Below are 21641 nucleotides of genomic sequence, written 5' to 3'. Positions count from 1 at the left end.
CTTTCCAATCAGGCAATTCAAAATGCCTTTCAAATCGCAAACTACGATAGGCAACTCAAATGCCTTCAAACCATCTCAAATCAAATTTCAATTCTAAGGGCGTACAACCCTTCCCCGAACTACGTTGACTCTGATTCTCCCTAAGGAGATACGTAGGCACTTGGCAACAAGGCGAGTCCCCCTCTTCCAAACTATAATCATGTTCAAATAATTAGCCTTTAACTCTATTTACTGTCTGTCATCTTTCTTTATGTTTTGCCATAACCTTTATCTTTGAATGTTAGCCTTTAGGAAAGGGTTGAGGGTGCCTAACACCTTCCCTCGACCTGAATATAGTATCTTACCCTGATCTCTTAATTGCGTAAGGTGTCCTATTCGCCTTGGTAGAATAGGTGGCGACTCTCTAATTATAAATTTTTAGGCAGGTTGCTACACTCTTCAATAGTCCGAGAGTAGATCAAGATGTCATCTATGAAGATTACCACGAACTGGTCCAAATACGGTTGGAACACTCGAATCATGTAATCCATAAAGACAGCAGGAGCATTGGTTACCCCGAATGGCATAACCAAGAACTCATAATGACCGTATCTCGTCCTAAAAGCAGTCTTAGATACATCCGAACTCTTAACCCGAATCTGATGATATTCCGACCTGAGGTCAATCTTCGAGAACACACAAGCTCCTTTCAATTGATCCAGGAGGTCATCAATCTGCGGTAGAGGATACTTATTCTTTATGGTTACCTTGTTCAGCTGACGATAGTCGATGCATAAACACATACTACCATCCTTCTTATTTACTAATAAGACTGGGGCTCCCCATGGAGAAACACTAGGACGAATGAAGTGTTTCGCCAACAACTCCTCTAACTGACTCTTTAACTCTCTTAGCTCTGCAGGAGACATTCGATAAGGGGCAATAGAAACTGGAGCGGTACCCGGAACAAGATCAATAGAGAATTCAACTTCCCTTTCCGGCGGAAGAGAAGTAACATCCTCAGGAAATACATCGGAAAATTCACACACAATTGGAATCTCCGATACACTCTTCTTGTCCTTGGAGTCCGACGTAAGAACCAAAAGGAAAGACTTCTCTTGAGCAAAAAGTTAGTTGACCATGTTAATCGTACCTTCAAGAAGACGTTCAACGGCCCCGGTTGATGTTGTCTCCTCAGCAGGAATGAAGATAGCCTTCTCCTTACAACCAATGTACACCAAGTTAGCTGATAACCAGTCCATTCCCAGCACTACATCGATCTTTTTAAGCGGCAGACAGATAAGGTCAATCAAGAATCTACGTCCATTGAAAGTAATAGAACACTCCTTGCAAACTTCTCGAGCTTCTACTACGTCATCAGTAGCTGACGATATAATCATAGGATTCGGGAGAGGACTTGCTTCAAAACCAAGCCTCCTCGCACAATGATAGGAAACAAAAGAATGTGTTGCTCCACAATCAACTAACACAAACAAGGGCTGATTATTAACATAACACGTACCAGCAACAAGATTGATGTTTCCTTGAGCCTTCCTAGCATCCAAAGTGTAAACACGACCTTTAGTCTTTTCCGGAACATTCGGGGCTGTACAATACCTTGCAAAGTGACCCGTCATTCCACACTTGAAACACTTCTTCGCATCGAATGAGCAATTCCCATAATGCCTCCTATTGCACTTTCCACACTGAGGAGGTTGATTAGAACGATCTCCATAAATTGGTTTCTTCATAGTTGGAGAATTGCGGGGTTTCAAATGTTGTCCCGACCTTCCTTGTTCCCTATGAACCAGCTTATTCTGTTCTCTTTCATCTTGGACTCTCTTCAATGTGTTCTCAGCAACATAGCATTGCCTCAAACATTCAGCATAGGTGGTAAACTCCCTTTGAGACACACTGTGTACAATATCAGCATTCAGCCCCATGAGGAACTGATCACTCTTCCACAACTCATCTGGTGCATGAGCTGCTTGTCTGGAATAGGCAGCCATGTCCTCAAACTTCTCAGCATATTCAGACACCGACATGTTGCCTTGTTTGAAGGACTGAAACTCACACTCCTTCAAAGCACGCACACTGTTGAGGTAGTACTTCTCCAAGAAAGCTGTCTTGAAATGTTGCCAGTCCTTTGGAATTCCTTGATTAGTGAAATACGTGGATTCCGTATTCCACCATCTACCTGCCGGTCCCTTCATCTTCTGAGCAGAAAAGATTACCTTCTCCTCTTACGTACACTGGATGGCCTGAAATATCATCTCCATGCCATACAACCAATCATGAGCAATTATTGGATCCAAGCCACCCAAGAACTCTGGCGGATCCATCCGAAAGAAGGCACGAAAGTCAGGCCCTGCTGCAGCCTGAGGATTAGGAGCAGGAGCAGTTGGTTGTTGTCCTTGCATGCCTTGCATCATATGCATCATCATTTGATTCTGTTGTTGCATATGTTGCATTATCTGCACCCAAGGCACGCCTGCATTCTCCGGTTCAGTCTCAGGCTCCACATTCCTCGTCCTGGGCCTTTCGGGACCTCTGCGTCGATCAACCATCTTCCTGTTTGTCTTACACACAGAATCAAATTGATCAGGCTTAATGTCATAAGTAAGACATAAGGAATCATGCCGACACTACACATATGAGGCAGAATTATGCTGACTTATGATGTTTCGTGGCAAAGCCGAGAATCGACCAGCTCTGATACCAACTGTAACACCCCATACATACATTGCCTAGGATATACGTATATGGCATTAAAATGGTACTCGAAAATCATGAACATAAGCAGCGGAATAGATAATGTATAAGTACAAGTACAAAAGCCCAAACTGTCATGGCCAACATACATGAGTTCCAGGTGGTACAAATACATATCCATGGTACAAAAGATGCTAGTACAAAAGATCATGAACTACCAAAGAACGTAACGCCAAGAAACACCATCTCAAAGCTAAGCCATCTTACTCTTTCCACGATCCTGCCTCGAACCACCTGTAAAAAGAATAATTGGAAAGGGGTGAGATGGTTCAATAGTGAGTTCGGGGATTTCGATTTTAGAGAGTGAAGAAACAAGGGTGTAAGGTGCGGTTTTTTTAAAGCTATGGCCGGTGTTGTTTGTGTTGCCAGAGAAGAGAGTACAAAACATAAAAAAGAAAAAAGATGACTCACAAAGAAAGAAGTATTCAAGTGTACTAGCACTAGTTTGTAAAATTTTACCCTACCTCATTGATTTTCTTACTAGTTTGAGACATGCATGCTTTCAATAAATTCAAAATTGCTTTACTATTTTCATACTATTTATTTTAATAGTTAGGTGTTTAATGTCATTTTGTTAGTGGGACGGTGCCTTTAACTATTATTATTATTATTATTATTATTATTATTATTATTATTATTATTATTATACTCTATGTTCTATACTTGTGCTATATTATTGAATTCAATTCAGTATGGTTTTTCTAAAATAAAACTAAACTTATGAGATTTGTTTGATAAAAATTATTTTAATTTAAAGTGATTTGTATAAATCAATTTAAATTCGGTTTTTTTCATGAAAATATAATTATGATAGGTGGATATTGTTAAGAAAATAAATATTTAAACAAAGCAAAAATGATTTGTTGTTTCTTTTGGAGTCAATAACTAACAATATTCACAAACTACGTCTTAATAAGTACATGGTGCAAGTTGTTCTGCAATAACCTTTTCTAAAAATGGGCAGCAGCAAATCCGATCACGTTTAATATGTTGATTGGCTGACAAGGGAGTCAACTGAATTTAGGTTTCAATTAACGGCAAAAATTGATTGCTTGGTTGCCCATATAGAACCACAAATGTTTATTACCCTCTCAATATTTCTATTGAACCATACACACAGGACACTTATTACTTAAACGAGCATGCAGAACTCTACAAGCAAGCGAGTCACTCTTTTAATTAATCTAATAAAAAAAAAAAGACATATTTTACCCAACTTTAATTTAATTTTCCTATATCAATGATATAGTTTAGTGGGTGACCTATTCTAAAGAAATGATTCCCTCATTTTTTTATCGTAAAGTATAATATGCTCAAGAACTTAACGTATCCTAATTTTTTTTTCTATTTCATTTTTAACATTTAACTTTATGTAGTTTAGGGATGAGAATTTCAAACGCATGGTAAAAAATTATGACACTATATTTAACATAAACATTTATTTTAATAGTTGGAGTGTAGTCACTTTAACTTTTTATGTATCAAAATTATAAAATATATATTTTAGTATTAGTCATTTGATATTTTAATCTGTTTATAATCATTAAGTTTAATAGTTGAATGTGTTAGTTTTAATTAATTTAGTATAAAACGTCATAGAAGTTTTTATTTTGTTTGAAGATTATTTTTGAACACAAGTTAGTTGTTCATGATGAGTATTTATAACAATGAAACTACCATGTGGTTTGCGACGGTAATGGATAACTATCTCAATTTCCAAAACTTTTAAAAAAGGTTGGGAACAAATTTTAGGCTGGTCTATAGATGCTCCTTACACCTGTCCTAATAGCATAAACTGCTAAGAAAAAAAGTATGAGATAAAATTAATGGGTTTGGCAGATTGAACAAGAAAGGAAATAAAGTGAAAAATAATTATAAAAATGAAAAAGCAATTTTTTAACAAAAACGCAAAAATTGAAAAGAAGAGAGATGACAGATGATACTTTTCTGAAATCCTCCTTCTTGGAGATATGTGGTTCAAACCTATTGTTCAATCCCACAAGTCATTATAAATAGAGCCACTGCAAGACGTTTATTACCACATCTAAAAATAAAATGGCATTCTATAAGACTCTCCTTTTAGCAGTTTTGATTATTTGCATTGCTTCAGGTAATAATCTATATCTATAACTCAATTTCCATTGTTTCATTTTATGTTTTTAATAAAAGCACTTGGATAATAGGATACTAATGGATATATTAAAAGATATTTGTTGTGTTTAAGAATAAATAATTTTATGAAATATAAGATATTTGAAAAGTTAGAAGTTGAAAATTCCATATATTATTTCTAATGGAATTTTAATGATTGTTTCAGGAGAAAGAGAATCCGCAAAAAATTCGGTGTTATTTCGGGTTTATGTCCAACTTCTTCGGAATTATGAAGCAATTTATGTCAAGTATTCTTGAACCAAGCTAAAGGTGGTTCATGTTTACAACGTGAATGTTGTTGTAACAAAGACGTTTGAGAAATTTTATTGTAAGATGAATAGTTTCTTCATTTGTTTGAATAAATTTATCTACAAATACTCTATAAAATTCTCAGTTGAACAATCCACAATGTCACTTTTTTAGTATTTAATTCTATGAATAATGTTATATGTAGCAAACAAATTTTCACGCGAATCACAATTACTAGATGAAAAAAAATCCACCGCCAATCGGTCATTTCAAGCATTCTGCCTTGTCGTCTAGCTCACTCAAGTTGAAATTATTTGAACATATCATCAATTTAACTCAACTAAATGTAGTTTCATATGCACTCATTGTAGCAACAATTTCAAAGTGCGTGACAGGTATTATGAATTCACAGTGAACATGATAGAAGAATGATTCTCATTAGTTTGAAATGAAGGCACTATTACAATATTTATAGTTAAGGTGTCAAACACCATAAGCTAGCTCAAGTAGTGTAACTAATTTGTTACTGCCATAATAATAGAAAACTAACCGCATGAAGAGTTAGTTTGTGAAGTTGGTAACATGGTTCAATAGTGAGTTCGATGATTTCGATTTTAGAGATTGAAAGAAACAAGGGTGTAAGGTGCGGTTTTTTTAAAGCTATGGCCGGTGTTGTTTGTGTTGTCGGAGAAGAGAGTACAAAACATAAAAAAGAAAAAAGATGACTCACAAAGAAAGAAGTATTCAAGTGTACTAGTACTAGTTTGTAAAATTTTGCCCAACCTCATTAATTTTCTTACTAGTTTGAGACATGCATACTTTCAATAAATTCAAAATTGCTTTACTATTTTCATTCTATTTATTTTAATAGTTAGGTGTTTAATGTCATTTTGTTAGTGGGAGGGTGCCTTTAACTATTATTATTATTATTATTATTATTATTATTATTATTATTATTATTATTATTATTATTATTATTATTATACTCTATGTTCTATATTTGTGCTATATTATTGAATTCAATTCAATATGGTTTGTCTAAAATAAAGCAAAACTTATGAGATGTGTTTGATAAAAATTATTTTAATTTGAAGTGAATTGTATAAATCAATTTAAATTCGGTTTTTTTCATGAAAATATAATTATGATAGGTTGATATTGTTAAGAAACTGAATATTTAAACAAAGCAAAAATAATTTGTTTTTTTTTTTGAGTCAATAATTAACAATATTCTCAAACTACGTCTTAATAAGTACATGGTGCAAGTTGTTCTGCAATAACCTTTTCTAACAATGGGCATCAGCAAATCGGATCACGTTTACTATGTTGATTGGCTGACAAGGGAGTCACCTGAATTTAGGTTTCAATTAACGGCCAAAATTTATTGCTTGGTAGCGCATATAGAACCACAAATGTTTATTACCCTCTCAATATTTCTCTTGAACCATACACACTGGACACTTATTACTTAAACGAACATGCAGAACTCTACAAGCAAGTGAGTCACTCTTTTAATTAATCTAATAAAAAAAACATAGACATATTTTACCCAAATTTAATTTAATTTTCCTACATCAATGATATAGTTTGGTGGGTGACCTATTCTAAAGAAATGATTCCCTCATTTTTTTATTGTAAAGTATAATATGCTTAAGAAGTTAACTTATCCTAATTTTTTTTTCTATTTTATTTTTAACATTTAACTTTATGTAGTTTAGGGATGAAAATTTCAAACGCATGGTAAAAATTTATGACACTATATTTAACATAAACATTTATTCTAATTGTAATATCCTAATGTTATTTCAAGAGATTAAATATTAGGAATAACTATTTAGTTAGAATGTAACTACATGGCACTATGGTGAATAAGGTCTAGTTAAGGGGTGTTTTGGTCTATGCACCTAATAATTAGACTTAAGGGAGTGTTTGGCTTGTGTTGTCTTTGATCATTTGTAACAAAAACAAAATTTAGGAGAAGAAGAAGAAGAAAACGTGAGAGGAGAGCTAGGAAGAAGAAGACCCATTCAACATTCTACCTTGCATGCTCCTTTGATTCAGCAACATCCTTCATCTACTCCTTATTTTCGCAGCTCCTACTGCTCCTCTTCAAGGTGAGTCTCATAGATAGAGACCTTGGGGTATCCTATGGGGTTTATGCTATTTTGGTGTTAAGGGTTTTTGAGAGTAAATGCTTCAATTATCCTACAAATGCATGTTTAACCCTCCATTCTGGTAATAATGACTATATGTATGATTACTATAGCTTGTAATTTGATTATCAATGGCTGCATGTAGAAATTTGGGGCTTGGGGACCCCAAATGCGTTTCTGCATTTTGCTGATTTTGCAGAGTTCGCTGCACCAAACTTTCATTCGCTGTAGCGAACTGTGTAGCAAATAAACCTGAGAGTTGAATTGATTTATTCGCTGTAGAGAACTTTCATTCGCTGTAGCGAATCGGGGCTTCGCTGGGAGTTCGCTGTAGCAAACTAACCTGGATTTGAGAATGTTTGCTTCTGTTTGAGTTCGCTGTAGCGAACAGAAGTTCGCTGTAGCGAACTAGTCTGATACAGAATTGATAATTCTCCCATACGAGTGCAGTTTCGCTTCGTATCGGAATCGAAGGCCTCTTACGACTTGTATGATGTGTTGGCATGTACCTTGAATGTATGAGACCATGATATAATCCCCATCCTACTTGTATGCATGTATGTTTGAAGAAATGCAATTGTGGATCATGTTATGATGTGATCTTTGTTACTCTCGTTCGTTCCGGTTAAACGTTCGGAGACACCTTGCCTGTGTGGCCTGTTTGTGTTGTGGTATTCTTGAATCGGAGTGGGCCTAGGCTATTAGGGGGTAAATCGCATAAGACACTTAATACCGTTTCAATGTGCATGTGGAGGTCTTCAAGGGCGTTTCTCCACTAGTCGTTAACACATTGGCGTTCTCGGTATGTTTTACACACCTGAGCTATCCTTGCGATGTGCATGTGGAGGTCTTATAGGGCATTTCTCCACTAGCCATTAACACATCCGCATGCTTGGTATGGTGGAGAGGTAATGCCATGTAGGCAATATTACCTTCGATTCACCTCTAGTGATGCCATGTAGGCAAGATCACTAGGCTTTCGCACGGTGGGCTTGTATTATCCAGATGGCGTATTTGCACTAGCCGTTAACACATCAGCGTATAGACAAAGATGGGGTCGGGCGCCACTTAGGAAACGTCGCGGCTGTAACTCATCTCAGATGGAATCCATTTAGGAAGTAAATCTGATTTGTCTTGCGGTGTGCATGTGCAAGTCTCTTGATGCGATGTATGGGTGTAACTCACTGAGGGTATGGATTGCGTAGCCTAATGAGCAGGTTATAACTTACTCCTAGATTCCTTGTACATGGGTACGGGTTTGCATGCGGTGGTTTTGACTATGTGATTATCTTTGTGGCCATATTGGATAGTTATGGGACTTCCAATGGTGGTGTACCTTGTTTGCACTTGTACCTAGCCGTGAGGTAACCTGGATTCTCGGTGGATCCGTTGATTGCACGTTCCCTGTAGAACTGAGTGAACCCGTAAGATAGGGAGACTCATTGAGATTTAGTAATATCACCCCTTTCCAGTTATTCTTTTTACAGGTGGTTCGAGGCAGGATCGTGGAAAGAGTAAGATGGCTTAGCTTTGAGATGGTGTTTCTTGGCGTTATGTTCTTTTGTAGTTCATGATCTTTTGTACTATCATCCTCTTGTATCCTGGATTTGTATTAGTACTTCTGTGGGAACCTATGTATTTGGACATGACAGTTTGGGCTTTTGTACTTGTACTTATACATTATCTATCCCGCTGCTTATGTTTTATGATTTTCGAGTACGATTATAATGCCACATACGTATATCCTAGGCAATGTATGTATGGGGTGTTACAGTTGGTATCAGAGCAGGTCGATTCTCGGCTTTGCCATGAAACATCATAAGTCAGCATAATTCTGCCTCATATGTGTAGTGTCGGCATGATTCCTTATGTCTTACTTATGGCATTAAGCCTGATCAACTTGATTCCGTGTGTAAGACAAACAGGAAGATGGCTGAATAACGCAGAGGTCCCCGAAGGCCCAAGACGAGAAATGTAGAGACTGAGCCTGAAACTGAGAATGCGGGCGTCTGTCATACCCTAATTTTGACCCCCCTGAGATGTCATACCTCCAAACATCTCATCAAACTCAAGATAGGTACTCAGAGCAGTCACCTATCCATCTGATACATAATCGAGGATGTTCAAAGACAAAAGAGCTCATGCAAAGGATCAATCAACAAGAGAATAACCTCTAATACAATCACATGACTCAAATGATTCATTCATTTACCTATGATTGATTAGACACCAGTCATCAAGACTCAGGTTTGCTCAGATCACTAGACTAGGGTTTTTAGCCCATCAAGGAATGAAATCGAGGACCACATTTGGGAAACCCTAAAAAGCTCCAGGACATCACTCAAAGGATTCAATCATCTTCAAATGATCCACATAACAACATCCATTTAGCATTGTACCTCAATTCCAGATCTACAGTCATCAATTTCATCTGGTCGACAATTAGGGTTTTTGACCTAATTCACCTGGGCAGTTGACTTTTAATTAGGACATGGATCCAAAATAAAATCATGACTCAATAACTTCTATGGACTCAATATAATCCATTCATACCACTCATTTGAGAAGGAGAACTTGATTCATTACCAAAGTTCAAAATTTCACTTCATTTGGAAAAAGTCAACTGTACAAGATCACCTTTGACTTTTAGGGTTTTTGGCTAAACCATGACTTTTAAGGACCAATATCATCAATATATGATTATTGAAGTCATTTGGCCAAAGAAAATCAAGAAAACTCATCAAGGATCAAAAAGTTAACAAAAAGTCAAACTAGTGCATTTTGACCTAGTTCATGGATCTCAAAATTTCACCTACACAACTCAAAAAACTTCCAACATGAAAGTTGTAGATCTCATGAAATAAAACAACTTCTTACATTGCAACTTTTTTCAAGAGATCAATCATTTGGGAGATTTAGGCTTTGGAAGTTATAGGTCATAAAAACCTAAAAAAATTCTAAGTGTTTTTTGACCTAGTTTTCTTCAAACTTTAAGCCCTTTTTTCACAAATTTCCCAAATGATTCTGAAGAAAGTCCAAACTAATGAATTGAAGTACATGTCAAGGGCTTTCCAAATTGTGTTCAACCTTCTCCAAATTCATTTTGAGCTAAGAGATATGCTTGTTCAAACTAGGGCTCATGAAGTGAAATTATAGGTCATGTACCATTTTGAAACTTTGTAAACTTATGCAAATAACTTCACTAATGGATGTTACACGACCCATAACACATAAGAAAAGATGCCATGCATTCATTTTCACCATGGAATGAGGATTGGAGAATATTCCCAAAACAAGAACATGTGATTATGTAATGATTACATTTGGGAATTTATGGCAAATGGATGAATCACTAAAGGAATCTTCTCACCAACAAATTGGATCACACTCTGCATCAGAAATGTTCCCTAAGATCACAAGAGATCAAGGGATGGGGAACTAGCTCGAAAATGCAATGATCACATCTTGATATTCTTTGAAATTTCTTCATGCTTAAGAAACCAAACTTACTTTACTAAGCAAGCTCACTCTCTCAAACTACTCTGAGCTCTGTGCCTATAAATATAAGTGCTATCCTCCATATAATTCACACCAAAGCAACTCTATTCCTTGCTTTCTCTTTCTCTCCCTCATGCTTATGGTTTTCAAAAGTTCTTTGGCAAGAAGAATCGAATTCTTCAAACCAGAGCTTTTCTTTTGAAAGTAAGCACTCTAACATCTCAAGGAGGTTCATTAGAAGTGATCCAAGCACCTGGATCACTTCTGTAAGTGCAAGAACATCATCTTCACTTTCACTTTGGAGCAGAGTCAGTTGGAGTTCTGTAGATCAATTCAGGAGGTGTCAAGCAAGTCTAAGCATTCAGACACATTCCTTAGGGTGTAGTGAAGCTATCCAGATGGTCGCAGCTCATCTGTAAGTGCAGAATCACCACCTTCCATTTCTACTTGAAGCTCACCTTCCATTTCTACTTGAAGCTCAAGCAAGAGGGGTCGGGTAGATCATTTCAGAGGTTTTCAAAGCAATCCAGGTGCCCAGATAGCATCAACAAGGTCCCAGGAAGCTTTTGCAATCATTCACTCAAGGCCAGAAGCTCTCCATCATTCACACGACCTTCAGTTTCAGAGGTAAGTTTTTGAACTCCACCTCTTTAATTTAAGCACTCTTTGTGATAAAACTCGATACCATTTCATTCAGCATCATCAGAGGATTAAAAACCCTCTATCATCATCTATTTATCTTATAGTATAGTCATTTAATTTGATTTTTAAAGTTTTAGGGTTCTTCACGTTTTTCAGTCAATTTGTTAGATGTAGTTAATATAAATATGTGTTAGCTATATATTTAGAATCGTGAGTGAATTTAGAACAAGTTTCATGTTTACACCTTTGTCATTGGTTAAGAATTGAGAGATTTGGAAATTCAAAAATCCAAGAGCTAGAGGTTGAAGACGAAGATGGCAGTTGGCGCGCCAAGTAACATATGTATTGCATTGGAGTCACCACTATGACACCAAGCGCGCGTTGGCTGGTTGGTGTGTGTTTTGAGTACTGGCTTCAAGGACGTGGGTTCAAACCATGGTGAGGCCAAAACCTTTTTTTACTACTCTTATTCTTCATTTTCTTTACAACTTCACACAACAAATTAACCAATCAAATTAAATCATTTCTTTATGATTTTTCACACACTTATCATTTAACATATCTATTTTATGAATAATAAAAAAAAATCACAAAAAATATTATTTATTTGATATATTTTTATTAGGTTTAAAATAATATATTTTTAAGTATTTTAAAATACTTTAAATATAGTTTTCTCTTGATTTTCAAAACCTAACCTCTTGTAAATATTTTTGTGATAAGACCCTAATCATGAAGGTCTTAATTAGGTATAGACTTTGTCTTTACCCTAATTAAGTTGACTTTTGTCAATTTTCAAAACTGTTTTCAAACTTTAATTAAACAGACGACCAAGGTTTTGAGACAACAAAACCTTGTATCATTTCAAATCTCTTCAACTGTTTTCATAAACAGTAAATCATTTCTATGGGCCTCTAATAGAGTGTAAGTCCCAACACATTTTTCTTTTCTTAGTTTGTTTTCAAAAAACTGTATTAACAAAATATTCTTTCTGTTTTCAAAACATTCTTCTGGTATTTGAAGGGCATTATTCCCGGTGAAACTCTTCAGATACCTATGTGACCTATGTCCATCCTCACTTCTTCTTTTTTCAAAAACCTTTAACTGTTTATCATAAATATTAAACTGTTATCAATAAAACAACAAAACTGCTGGTAAGGCTTTGTATATACTTCTTCAAAGGCCTCCACTCCATCCAGGTTAGGCTTTACAAGCTTTCAATTTACAGTCTTCATTTAAATTACTGTCAAATATAAACTGTATATATATTTGTTTAGAACTACGTATGAGTGTAAACCTTAGGACAGTCAAACTATATATATATATATATTATAGGAATATGGCCTAGGATTGAGAATGTCTTCCCGGTGAAGGCTCTTTCCTAATTAGAGATCTTTAGTTCAAACCCTCAAGATGCATTATTCCCGGTGAAACATCTTGAAAAAAACCTTAGAACCCAAACTAGGACACATCCACCCAAGAGGAATTATTCCCGGTGAAACCTCTTACCCATTTGCTTAGAGCCAAAATAAGTTCAAAAACCACATAGCTTTATATCGTGCTATAACAAGGACCCTCGATTAGCCTCCTCTTGGGCTTTGTACAAGGACCCACAGGCTTCTTAAAAGCATTCCCAGCTTCCTCTTGAGCTTGTATACAAGGACCCATCAGGTTTCTTATAAACATAGGAACAGGTCTTTAGTTACCTTTTAGCCTATCCTGGTGAGTTTCTTCTACTCTTCAAACCTGACTTTAAACAAGCTAAGAATGTCTCAATCTCAGTATTGAGTACACCTTTTGGAATGAGAGGCATGGACAGTCTCTGTCACCCTTATCTTCATTAATTTTCCTTAGCAGAGTCTAGGTTCCTTATATGTCTATCCTTAGTTAGTTTCAGCCTTAATCTTGGGCTTTAAACAAGAAGTCTCAACTAGATAATCATTCTGCCATCATCAAAAATTCCCTGGAAAGGGTCAGCCTCCATTCGTTCTTTCATTTTAACAAAAATCCCTGGAAAGGGTCAGCCTCCAAAATCACTCCTTTAAATCCAAAATCCCTTGAAAGGGTTAGCCTCCATTCATTCCTTCATTTTAATAAAATCCCCTAGAAAGGGTTAGCCTCCAAAATCACTCCTTTAAATCCAAATACCCTGGAAAGGGTTAGCCTCCAAAATCAGTTCTCTAAAGTCATAATTCCCTGGAAAGGGTTAGCTTCCGAAAATTCAATTCTTAAAAAGATAATCTCACCAGTCTCAGTCAGTAAAAGACCAATTCCCCGGTAGAATCTACTTCAGGTCAACCACTCAAACAAGTCACCAGTAGAGTCAATCTTCAAACCTGGGTCTTTCATTCATCAATTCCTGTTTAACAAAAGCACAATCCTCAGTAGAGTCAATCTTTAGGATACTCCTCAACAAAGAAATCCCCTATAAGTCAAAAGATCCCACACTGGTAGATCTTTCCCCATTAAAGAGTCAGCCTCAACCTTGGGCTTTGTACAAGGCACATACTCCCCTTAGAGTCAAAACCCTCATAGGTATTCCCCTAGAGAGTCAGCCACAACCTTGGGCTTTGTACAAGGCATATAATAGAGTCCCCTAGTGAGTCCTTCACCATCAAGTAGCCACAACCTTGGGCTTTGTACAAGGCAGATAAAACCACATTCTCTGTGTTAAAAGGTTCCTAACCTTCAGGATCTTTCCCCCATAGAGCCATCCATATTCCGTTTCTTTAAGAGTCCGCCACAACCTTGGGCTTTGTACAAGGCAGAAAACAATGTCTTCCCTAGTAACAGTCAGCCACAACCTTGGGCTTCATACAAGGCAGAAAATAATATATTCCCTAGTTGAGAGTCAGCCACAACCTTGGGCTTTGTATAAGGCAGTTAATAGAGTCTCCCTAGGTAGAGTCAGCCTCAATTCTGGGCTTTGTACAGAACACAAAACTCTTTAGTTTAAGTCATCTCCCAGAGTCAATAAAATAATTAAACAATTAAAAAGCCTCAAGCTTGGGCCTCATACAAGCCAGCCAAAAATCAAATCTTTCAAACAGTAGATAGACATAGCTCATCTTCATAGGTAGGTATTTCTCCTATCTCACCACAAACAAACAATCATTTCAAACAAACAATCATTTCGAACATTCTCCCATTTAGGACTCGTGAAAGGCATGCTCTGAGGCAAACTCACCCAGACTTGTACAACTTTCCCTAATTTGGTCGAGAATCTTTCATTCAAGAGGCATGTGGCCGTCATACTTGATCAACCAAGTAGGCTCCCTCTCTTAATGAAAGAAAATTTCAGCTTTTCTGTCATATTAAAAATGTTTGTGGTGGAATAGTAGAAATACCTCTCTGTAAAGATGATTTCATGTCTCTTTACTGTAAACAGAGATTTAATTCAAGCTTCAACCTTGAGCTTTAAGCAAGGCACCAAAAATAATTAATTTCCCTAATTAGTTCTCCGAACTACAAAAAGCTCTGACTTCCATTAGGGATATGTAGGCATGAGGTTCACAAGGAATCTCAGCGAGCTAATAACATACCAAAAACTGTCTGTCTGTCTGTCTTTCTTTTAATTCAATTCAATTTCTTCTCCTAACACAAAGGATAAACTTTCCCAATCATCAGCAATAAACACAAATACATAGACACAGAGAAGGTTCCCATAGAGTACTACGGATATGTAGGGTGCTTAAACTCTTCCCTATGTATAACCGACCTCCCGGACTCCAGAATTTCTAGTCTAGGTGAATCCCCACACTTAGCAAACTCATAAGGTTTATTTGAGATCTTTTTCCCCTTTCCTACTTGTAGGATAATTAAAAAGTTCGTGTGATATCGTAGGAAGAACTGAAATAAAATTCATCCCACCACGGGCGCATTCTCCTTCCAAATTCCGCGTGAAGGGTCTAGCGTGCCGTCCTCCCAAGTGAAACGGGGAGGTAAAAAACGACACCACAGCGTGCCTTGGGTGCAGATAATGCAATAGATGCAACAGCAGAATCAAATGATGATGCAGATGATGCAAGGCATGCAAGGGCAACAACCAACCGCTCCTGCTCCTACTCCTCAGGGTGCAGCAGGGCCTGATTTTCGTGCCTTCTTTCGAATGGATCCGCCATAGTTCTTGGGTGGCTTAGATCCTGTGATTACTCATGACTGGCTATATGCTATGGAGATGATATTTAAGGCTATTTAGTGCACAGAGGAAGAGAAGGTGATCTTTGTTGTTCAAAAGATGAAAGGGCCGACAGGTAAATGGTGGAATACAAGATCTACGTATTTCACTAACCGAGGAATCCCTAAGGATTGGCAATACTTTAAGACAACTTTCTTGGAGAAGTACTACCCCAACAGTGTGCGTGCTTTGAAGCAGCGTGAATTTCAATCTTTCAAACAAGGCAACATGTCGGTGTCTGAATATGCTGATAAGTTTGGGGACATGGCTTCCTATTCTACACAAGCAGCTTATGCACCAGATGAGTTGTGGAAGATTGATCAGTTTCTTATGGGGCTGAATGCTGATATTGTGCACAGTGTGTCTCAAAGCGAGCTTACCACCTATGCTGAGTGTTTGAGGCAATGCTATGTTGCTGAGAACACATTGAAGAGAGTCCAAGATGAAATAGAATAGAATAAGCCGATTCGTATGGAGCAAGGAAGGTCGGGACAACATTTGAAACCCCGCGACTCTCCAGCCGTGAAGAAACAGGTTTACGAAGATCGCTCTACTCAGCCTCCCTGATGTGTTAGATGTAAAGGAGATCACTTTGGGAATTGCAATCCAGACTCTGGGAGATGTTACCGTTGTGACCAGCCAGGGCATTACGCGAGGGATTGTACTGCCCCGAATGCTCCCGAGGAGACTAGAAGTCGTGTTTACACCTTGGACGCTAGGAAGGCCCAAGGAAACACTAATCTTGTTGCTGGTACGTGTTATGTTAATGATCAGCCCTTGTTTGTGCTAGTTGATTGTGGGGCAACACATTATTTTATTTCTTATCCTTGTGTGCGGAGGCTTGGTTTTGAGACGAGTCTTCTTCCTAATCCTATGATTATCTCGTCGGCTACTGACGATGTAGTAGAAGCTCGAGAAAGTTGCAAGGAGTGTTCTATTACCTTCAATGGTCGTAGATTCTTGATTGACCTTATTTGTCTACCGCTTAAGAAGATCGATGTAGTACTGGATATGGACTAGTTGTTGGCTAACTTGGTGTACATCGGTTGTAAGGAGAAGGCTATCTTCATTCCTGCTGAGGAGACTGCATCGACCGATGCCATTGAACATCTTCTTGAAGGTACGGTTAACATGATCAATTACCTTTTTGTTCAAGAGAAGTCTTTCCTTTTGGTTCTTACGTCGGACGCCAAAGACAAGAAGAGTGTATTGGAGATTCCGGTTGTGTGTGAATTTTCCGATGTATTTCTTGAGGATGTTACTTCTCTTCCGCCGGAAAGGAAAGTTGAATTCTCTATTGATTTTGTTCCGGGTACCGCACTAGTTTCGATTGCCCCTTATAGGATGTCTCCTGCAGAGCTAAGAGAGTTAAAAAGTCAGTTAGAAGAGTTGTTGGCGAAACACTTCATTCGTCCTAGTGTTTCTCCATGGGGAGCCCCAGTCTTATTAGTGAAGAAGAAGGATGGTAGTATGCGTCTGTGCATCGACTATCGTCAGTTGAACAAGGTAACCATAAAGTATAAGTACCCTCTACCGCGGATTGATGACCTTTTGGATCAATTGAAAGGAGCTTGTGTGTTCTCGAAGATTGACCTAAGGTCGGGATATCATCAAATTCGGGTTAAGAGTTCGGACGTATCGAAGACTGCTTTTAGGACGAGATACGGTCATTACGAGTTTTTGGTTATGCCATTCGAATTGACAAATTCTCCTGCTGTCTTTATGGATTACATGAACCGACTGTTCCAACCGTATTTGGATCGGTTCATGGTGATCTTTATAGACGACATATTGATCTACTCTCAGACTATCAAAGATCACATGGAGCATTTGAGGATTGTGTTGTCGGTTCTTCGAGAAAAGCAGTTGTTCGCGAAGCTTAGTAAATGTGAGTTCTGGCTGTCTGAAGTCAAGTTTCTTGGACATGTCATAACTTGTGGCGGCGTAGCTGTAGACCCTTCAAAGGTAGAAGCAGTGATAAATTGGGAACGACCCAAGAATGCAACTGAAGTCCTTAGTTTCCTAAGCTTGGCAGGTTACTATCGGAGGTTCATTATGGGCTTTTCCAAATTGGCATTACCTTGGACCAGACTTACAAGGAAGGAAGTTTCATTCGAATGGAATTCAGAATGTGAGAAGATTTTTCAGAAACTCAAGGAGAAACTGACTACTGCTCCAGTGTTGGTGATCCCGGATCCAAACCGATCTTATGATGTTTTCTGCGATGCTTCTAAGAAAGGTTTAGGTGGAGTGTTGACGCAAGATGGACAGGTTGTAGCTTATGCATCTAGACAGTTGAGATTTCATGAAGAGAATTATCCTACTCATGACCTTGAACTCGCTGCAATTATATTCGCGCTCAAGGTGTGGCGACAATATTTGTATGGAGTTCACTTTGAGATGTTTAGTGATCACAAGAGTTTGAAGTATCTCTTTGATCAGAAGGAACTTAACATGCATCAGAGGAGATGGATGGAGTACTTGAAGGACTTTGACTTTGATTTGAAGTACCACCCCGGTAAAGCTAATAAGGTAGCGGATGCCTTGAGTAGGAAGGAGATTAAAGTTGCAGAACTGGTGATGTTGGAATTTGGCCTTATGGAGAAGTTCAGAAATTTGGATTTACAATTAAAGTGGGCACCAACGGGTGTGTTGATTAGTAACTTGTGTATTGAGAATGAGTTGTGGGAAAGGATCCGTCAAGCACAGTGGAATGATGTAGAATTGCAGGCTAAAGCAAACCTTCCAGATTTCGTTCGTACATCTGATGGACTCATTCTTTTTGGACGAAGGATGTGTGTGCAAAATGACGCAGAGTTAAGGAGGTTAATTCCGGATGAGGCTCACAAGAGCAAATTCACCATCCATCCCGGATCGACCAAGATGTATCAAGACTTGAAAGGGAATTTTTGGTGGCCTGGTATGAAAAGAGATGTGGCTGATTATGTAGAGCAGTGTGTGATATGTCAACAAGTGAATATAGAACACCAAAGGCCCGGTGGGATGCTACACCCATTGGATGTTCTTGTCTGGAAGTGGGACAGTACATCAATGGACTTCATTGTGGGACTAACTCGAGCTTTAGGTGGCCATGACTCGATATGGGTGATAGTGGACCGTTTGACTAAGTCCGCGCATTTCTTACCGGTTAAAACAACTCACAAGGTTTCTCACCTTGCGAGGCTTTTTGTAGTGGAGATTGTGAGATTGCACGTTGTACCTTCTAGCATTGTGTCTGATAGAGATTCGAAGTTCACTTCCCGATTTTGGAAAGCTTTTCATCAAGGGATGGGTACAGATCTGAATTTGAGCACTTCTAACCACCCTCCGACAGATGGACAAATCGAAAGGACTATTCAGACCATTGAGAATATGCTGAGGGAATGAATATTGGAAATTGGTGGAAGATGGAAAGATAACTTACCTTTGATAGAATTCTCGTATAACAACAGTTATCATGCGAGTATTGGTATGGCCCCATACGAAGCCTTGTATGGGAGGAAGTGTCGATCACTGTTGTGTTGGTCTGAAGTTGGTGAGAAGGGAATTCTTGGACCGAAGATAATTCAAGAAACCACGTAGAAGGTTAAGATGATCCATGATAATATGAAACAAGGTCAAGATCGACAGAAGTGTTATGCGGACAAATGAAGGAGACCGTTGGAGTTTGATGTAGGAGATCATGTGTTCTTGAAGGTGACTCTGAGGTTGAGGTTGAAAGGACCGTTTAAGACGCGCAAGCTTAGCCCGAGATACATATGACCTTATCAGATCATGAGAAGGATAGGTGAAGTCGCATACCAGTTAGCGTTGCCTCCTTCACTATCAGGGTTGTATGATGTATTCCACGTGTCTCAGTTGCAAAAGTTTGTGCCAGATTCGTTTCATCTTATCCTACCAAATACGATTGAAGTAGAGCCAGATCTTTCGTTCCAACCGAAACCGTGTCGTATTCTGGAGTATGCTAGTAAGTCTTTGAGAAGCAAGGAGATACCTCTTGTCAAGGTGTTGTGGGAAGAGTCGCGTACTGACGAAGCTACTTGGGAGCTCGAATTAGAGATGCGGAAGTCGTATCCTCACCTGTTCTGGTAAGTTTTCGAATTCGAAGACGAATTCTATTTAAGGGGGGGAGAATGTAATATCCTAATATTATTTCAAGAGATTAAATATTAGGAATAACTATTTAGTTAGAATGTAACTAAATGGCACTATGGTGAATAAGGTCTAGTTGAGGGGTGTTTTGGTCTATGCACCTAATAATTAGACTTAAGGGAGTGTTTGGCTTGTGTTGTCTTTGATCATTTGTAACAAAAACAGAATTTAGGAGAAGAAGAAGAAGAAGAAAACGTGAGAGGAGAGGTAGGAAGAAGAAGACCCATTCAACATTCTACCTCGCATGCTCCTTTGATTCAGCAACATCCTTCATCTACTCCTGATTTTCGCAGCTCCTACTGCTCCTCTTCAAGGTGAGTCTCATAGATAGAGACCTTTGGGTATTCTATGGGGTTTATGCTATTTTGGGGTTAAGGGTTTTTGAGAGTAAATGCTTCAATGATCCTACAAATGCATGTTTAACCCTCCATTCTGGTAATAATGAGTATATGTATGTTTACTATAGCTTGTTATTTGATTATCAATGGCTGCATGTAGAAATTTGGGGCTTGGGGACCGCAAATGCGTTTCTGCATTTTGCTGATTTTGCAGAATTCGCTGCAGTGAACTTTCATTCGTTGTAGCGAATGGTTTGCTGTAGCAAACTGTGTAGCGAATAAACTTGGAGTTGAATTGATTTATTCCCTGTAGCGAACTTTCATTCGCTGTAGCGAATGGGGGCTTCGCTGGGAGTTCGCTGTAGCGAACTAACCTGGATTTAAGAAAGTTTGCTTCTGTTTGAGTTCGCTGTAGCGAACAGAAGTTGGCTTTAGCGAACTAGTCTGATACAGAATCGATAATTCTCCCATATGAGTGCAGTTTCGCTTCGTATTGGAATTAAAGGCCTCTTACAACTTGTATGACGTGTTGGCATGTACCTTGAATGTATGGGACCATGATATGATCCCCATCCTACTTGTATGCATGTATGTTTGAATAAATGCAATTGTGGATTATGTTATGATGTGATCTTTGTTACTCTAGTTCGTTCCGGTTGAACGTTCAGAGACACCTTGCCTGTGTGGCCTGTTTGTGTTGTGGAATGCTTCAATCAGAGTGGGCCTAGGCTATTAGGGGGTAAATAGCATAGGACACTTAATACCGTTGCAATGTGCATGTGGAGGTCTTCAAGGGCGTTTCTCCACTAGCCGTTAACACATTCGCGTGCTTGGTATGGTGGAGAGGTAATGCCATGTAGGCAATATTACCTTCGATTCACCACTAGTGATGCCATGTAGGAAAGATCACTAGGCTTTCGCCCGGTGGGCTTGTATTATCGAGATGGCGTATTTGCACTAGCCGTTAACACATCAGCGTATAGACAAAGATAGGGTCGGGAGGCACTTAGGCAACGTCGTGGCTATAACTCGTCTCGGGTGGAATCCATTAAGGAAGTAAATCTGATTTGTCTTGCGGTGTGCATGTGCAAGTCTCTTGATGCGATGTACGGGTGTAACTCACTGAGGGTGTGGATTGCATAGCCTAATGAGCGGGCTGTAACTTACTCCTAGATTCCTCGTACATGTGTACGGGTTTGCATACGGTGGTTTGGACTATGTGATTATCTTTGTGGGTATATTGGATAGTTATGGGAGTTCCAATGGTGGTGTACCTTGTTTGTACTTGTAACTAGCCACGAGGTAACCCGGATTCTCGGTGGATCCGTTGATTACACATTCCCTGTAGAACTGAGCGAACCCGTAAGATAGGGAGACTCACTGAGATTTAGTAATCTCACCCCTTTCCAATTATTCTTTTTACAAGTGGTTCGAGGCAGGATCGTGGAAAGAGTAAGATGGCTTAGCTTTGAGATGATGTTTCTTGGCGTTATGTTCTTTTGTAGTTCATGATCTTTTGTACTATCATCC

At 38.5% G+C, this 21641-nt stretch overlaps 1 protein-coding gene across 1 annotated transcript; it reads right to left on the bottom strand.

Moving 5' to 3' along the window:
- Nucleotides 1–1109: 1109 nt before the first annotated feature.
- LOC131641454 (uncharacterized) lies at nt 1110–2192 on the bottom strand. Its single transcript, XM_058911746.1, has one exon. It carries the CDS (start codon nt 2190–2192, stop codon nt 1110–1112), a length of 1083 nt encoding a protein of 360 aa, XP_058767729.1.
- Between the last annotated feature and the right edge of the window lie 19449 nt (nt 2193–21641).

Source organism: Vicia villosa, unplaced genomic scaffold, assembly GCF_029867415.1.
Source record: "Vicia villosa cultivar HV-30 ecotype Madison, WI unplaced genomic scaffold, Vvil1.0 ctg.003766F_1_1, whole genome shotgun sequence".
In the NCBI taxonomy this organism is placed as follows: Eukaryota; Viridiplantae; Streptophyta; class Magnoliopsida; order Fabales; family Fabaceae; genus Vicia; species Vicia villosa.
The sequence above is the reverse complement of the archived record's forward strand: the minus strand, read 5'-3'. Positions and strand labels throughout refer to the sequence as shown.

Bases quoted from the DNA above. Each gene is read 5' to 3' on its own strand.
- LOC131641454 (XM_058911746.1), bottom strand. From the start codon at position 2,192: ATGAAGGGACCGGCAGGTAGATGGTGGAATACGGAATCCACGTATTTC.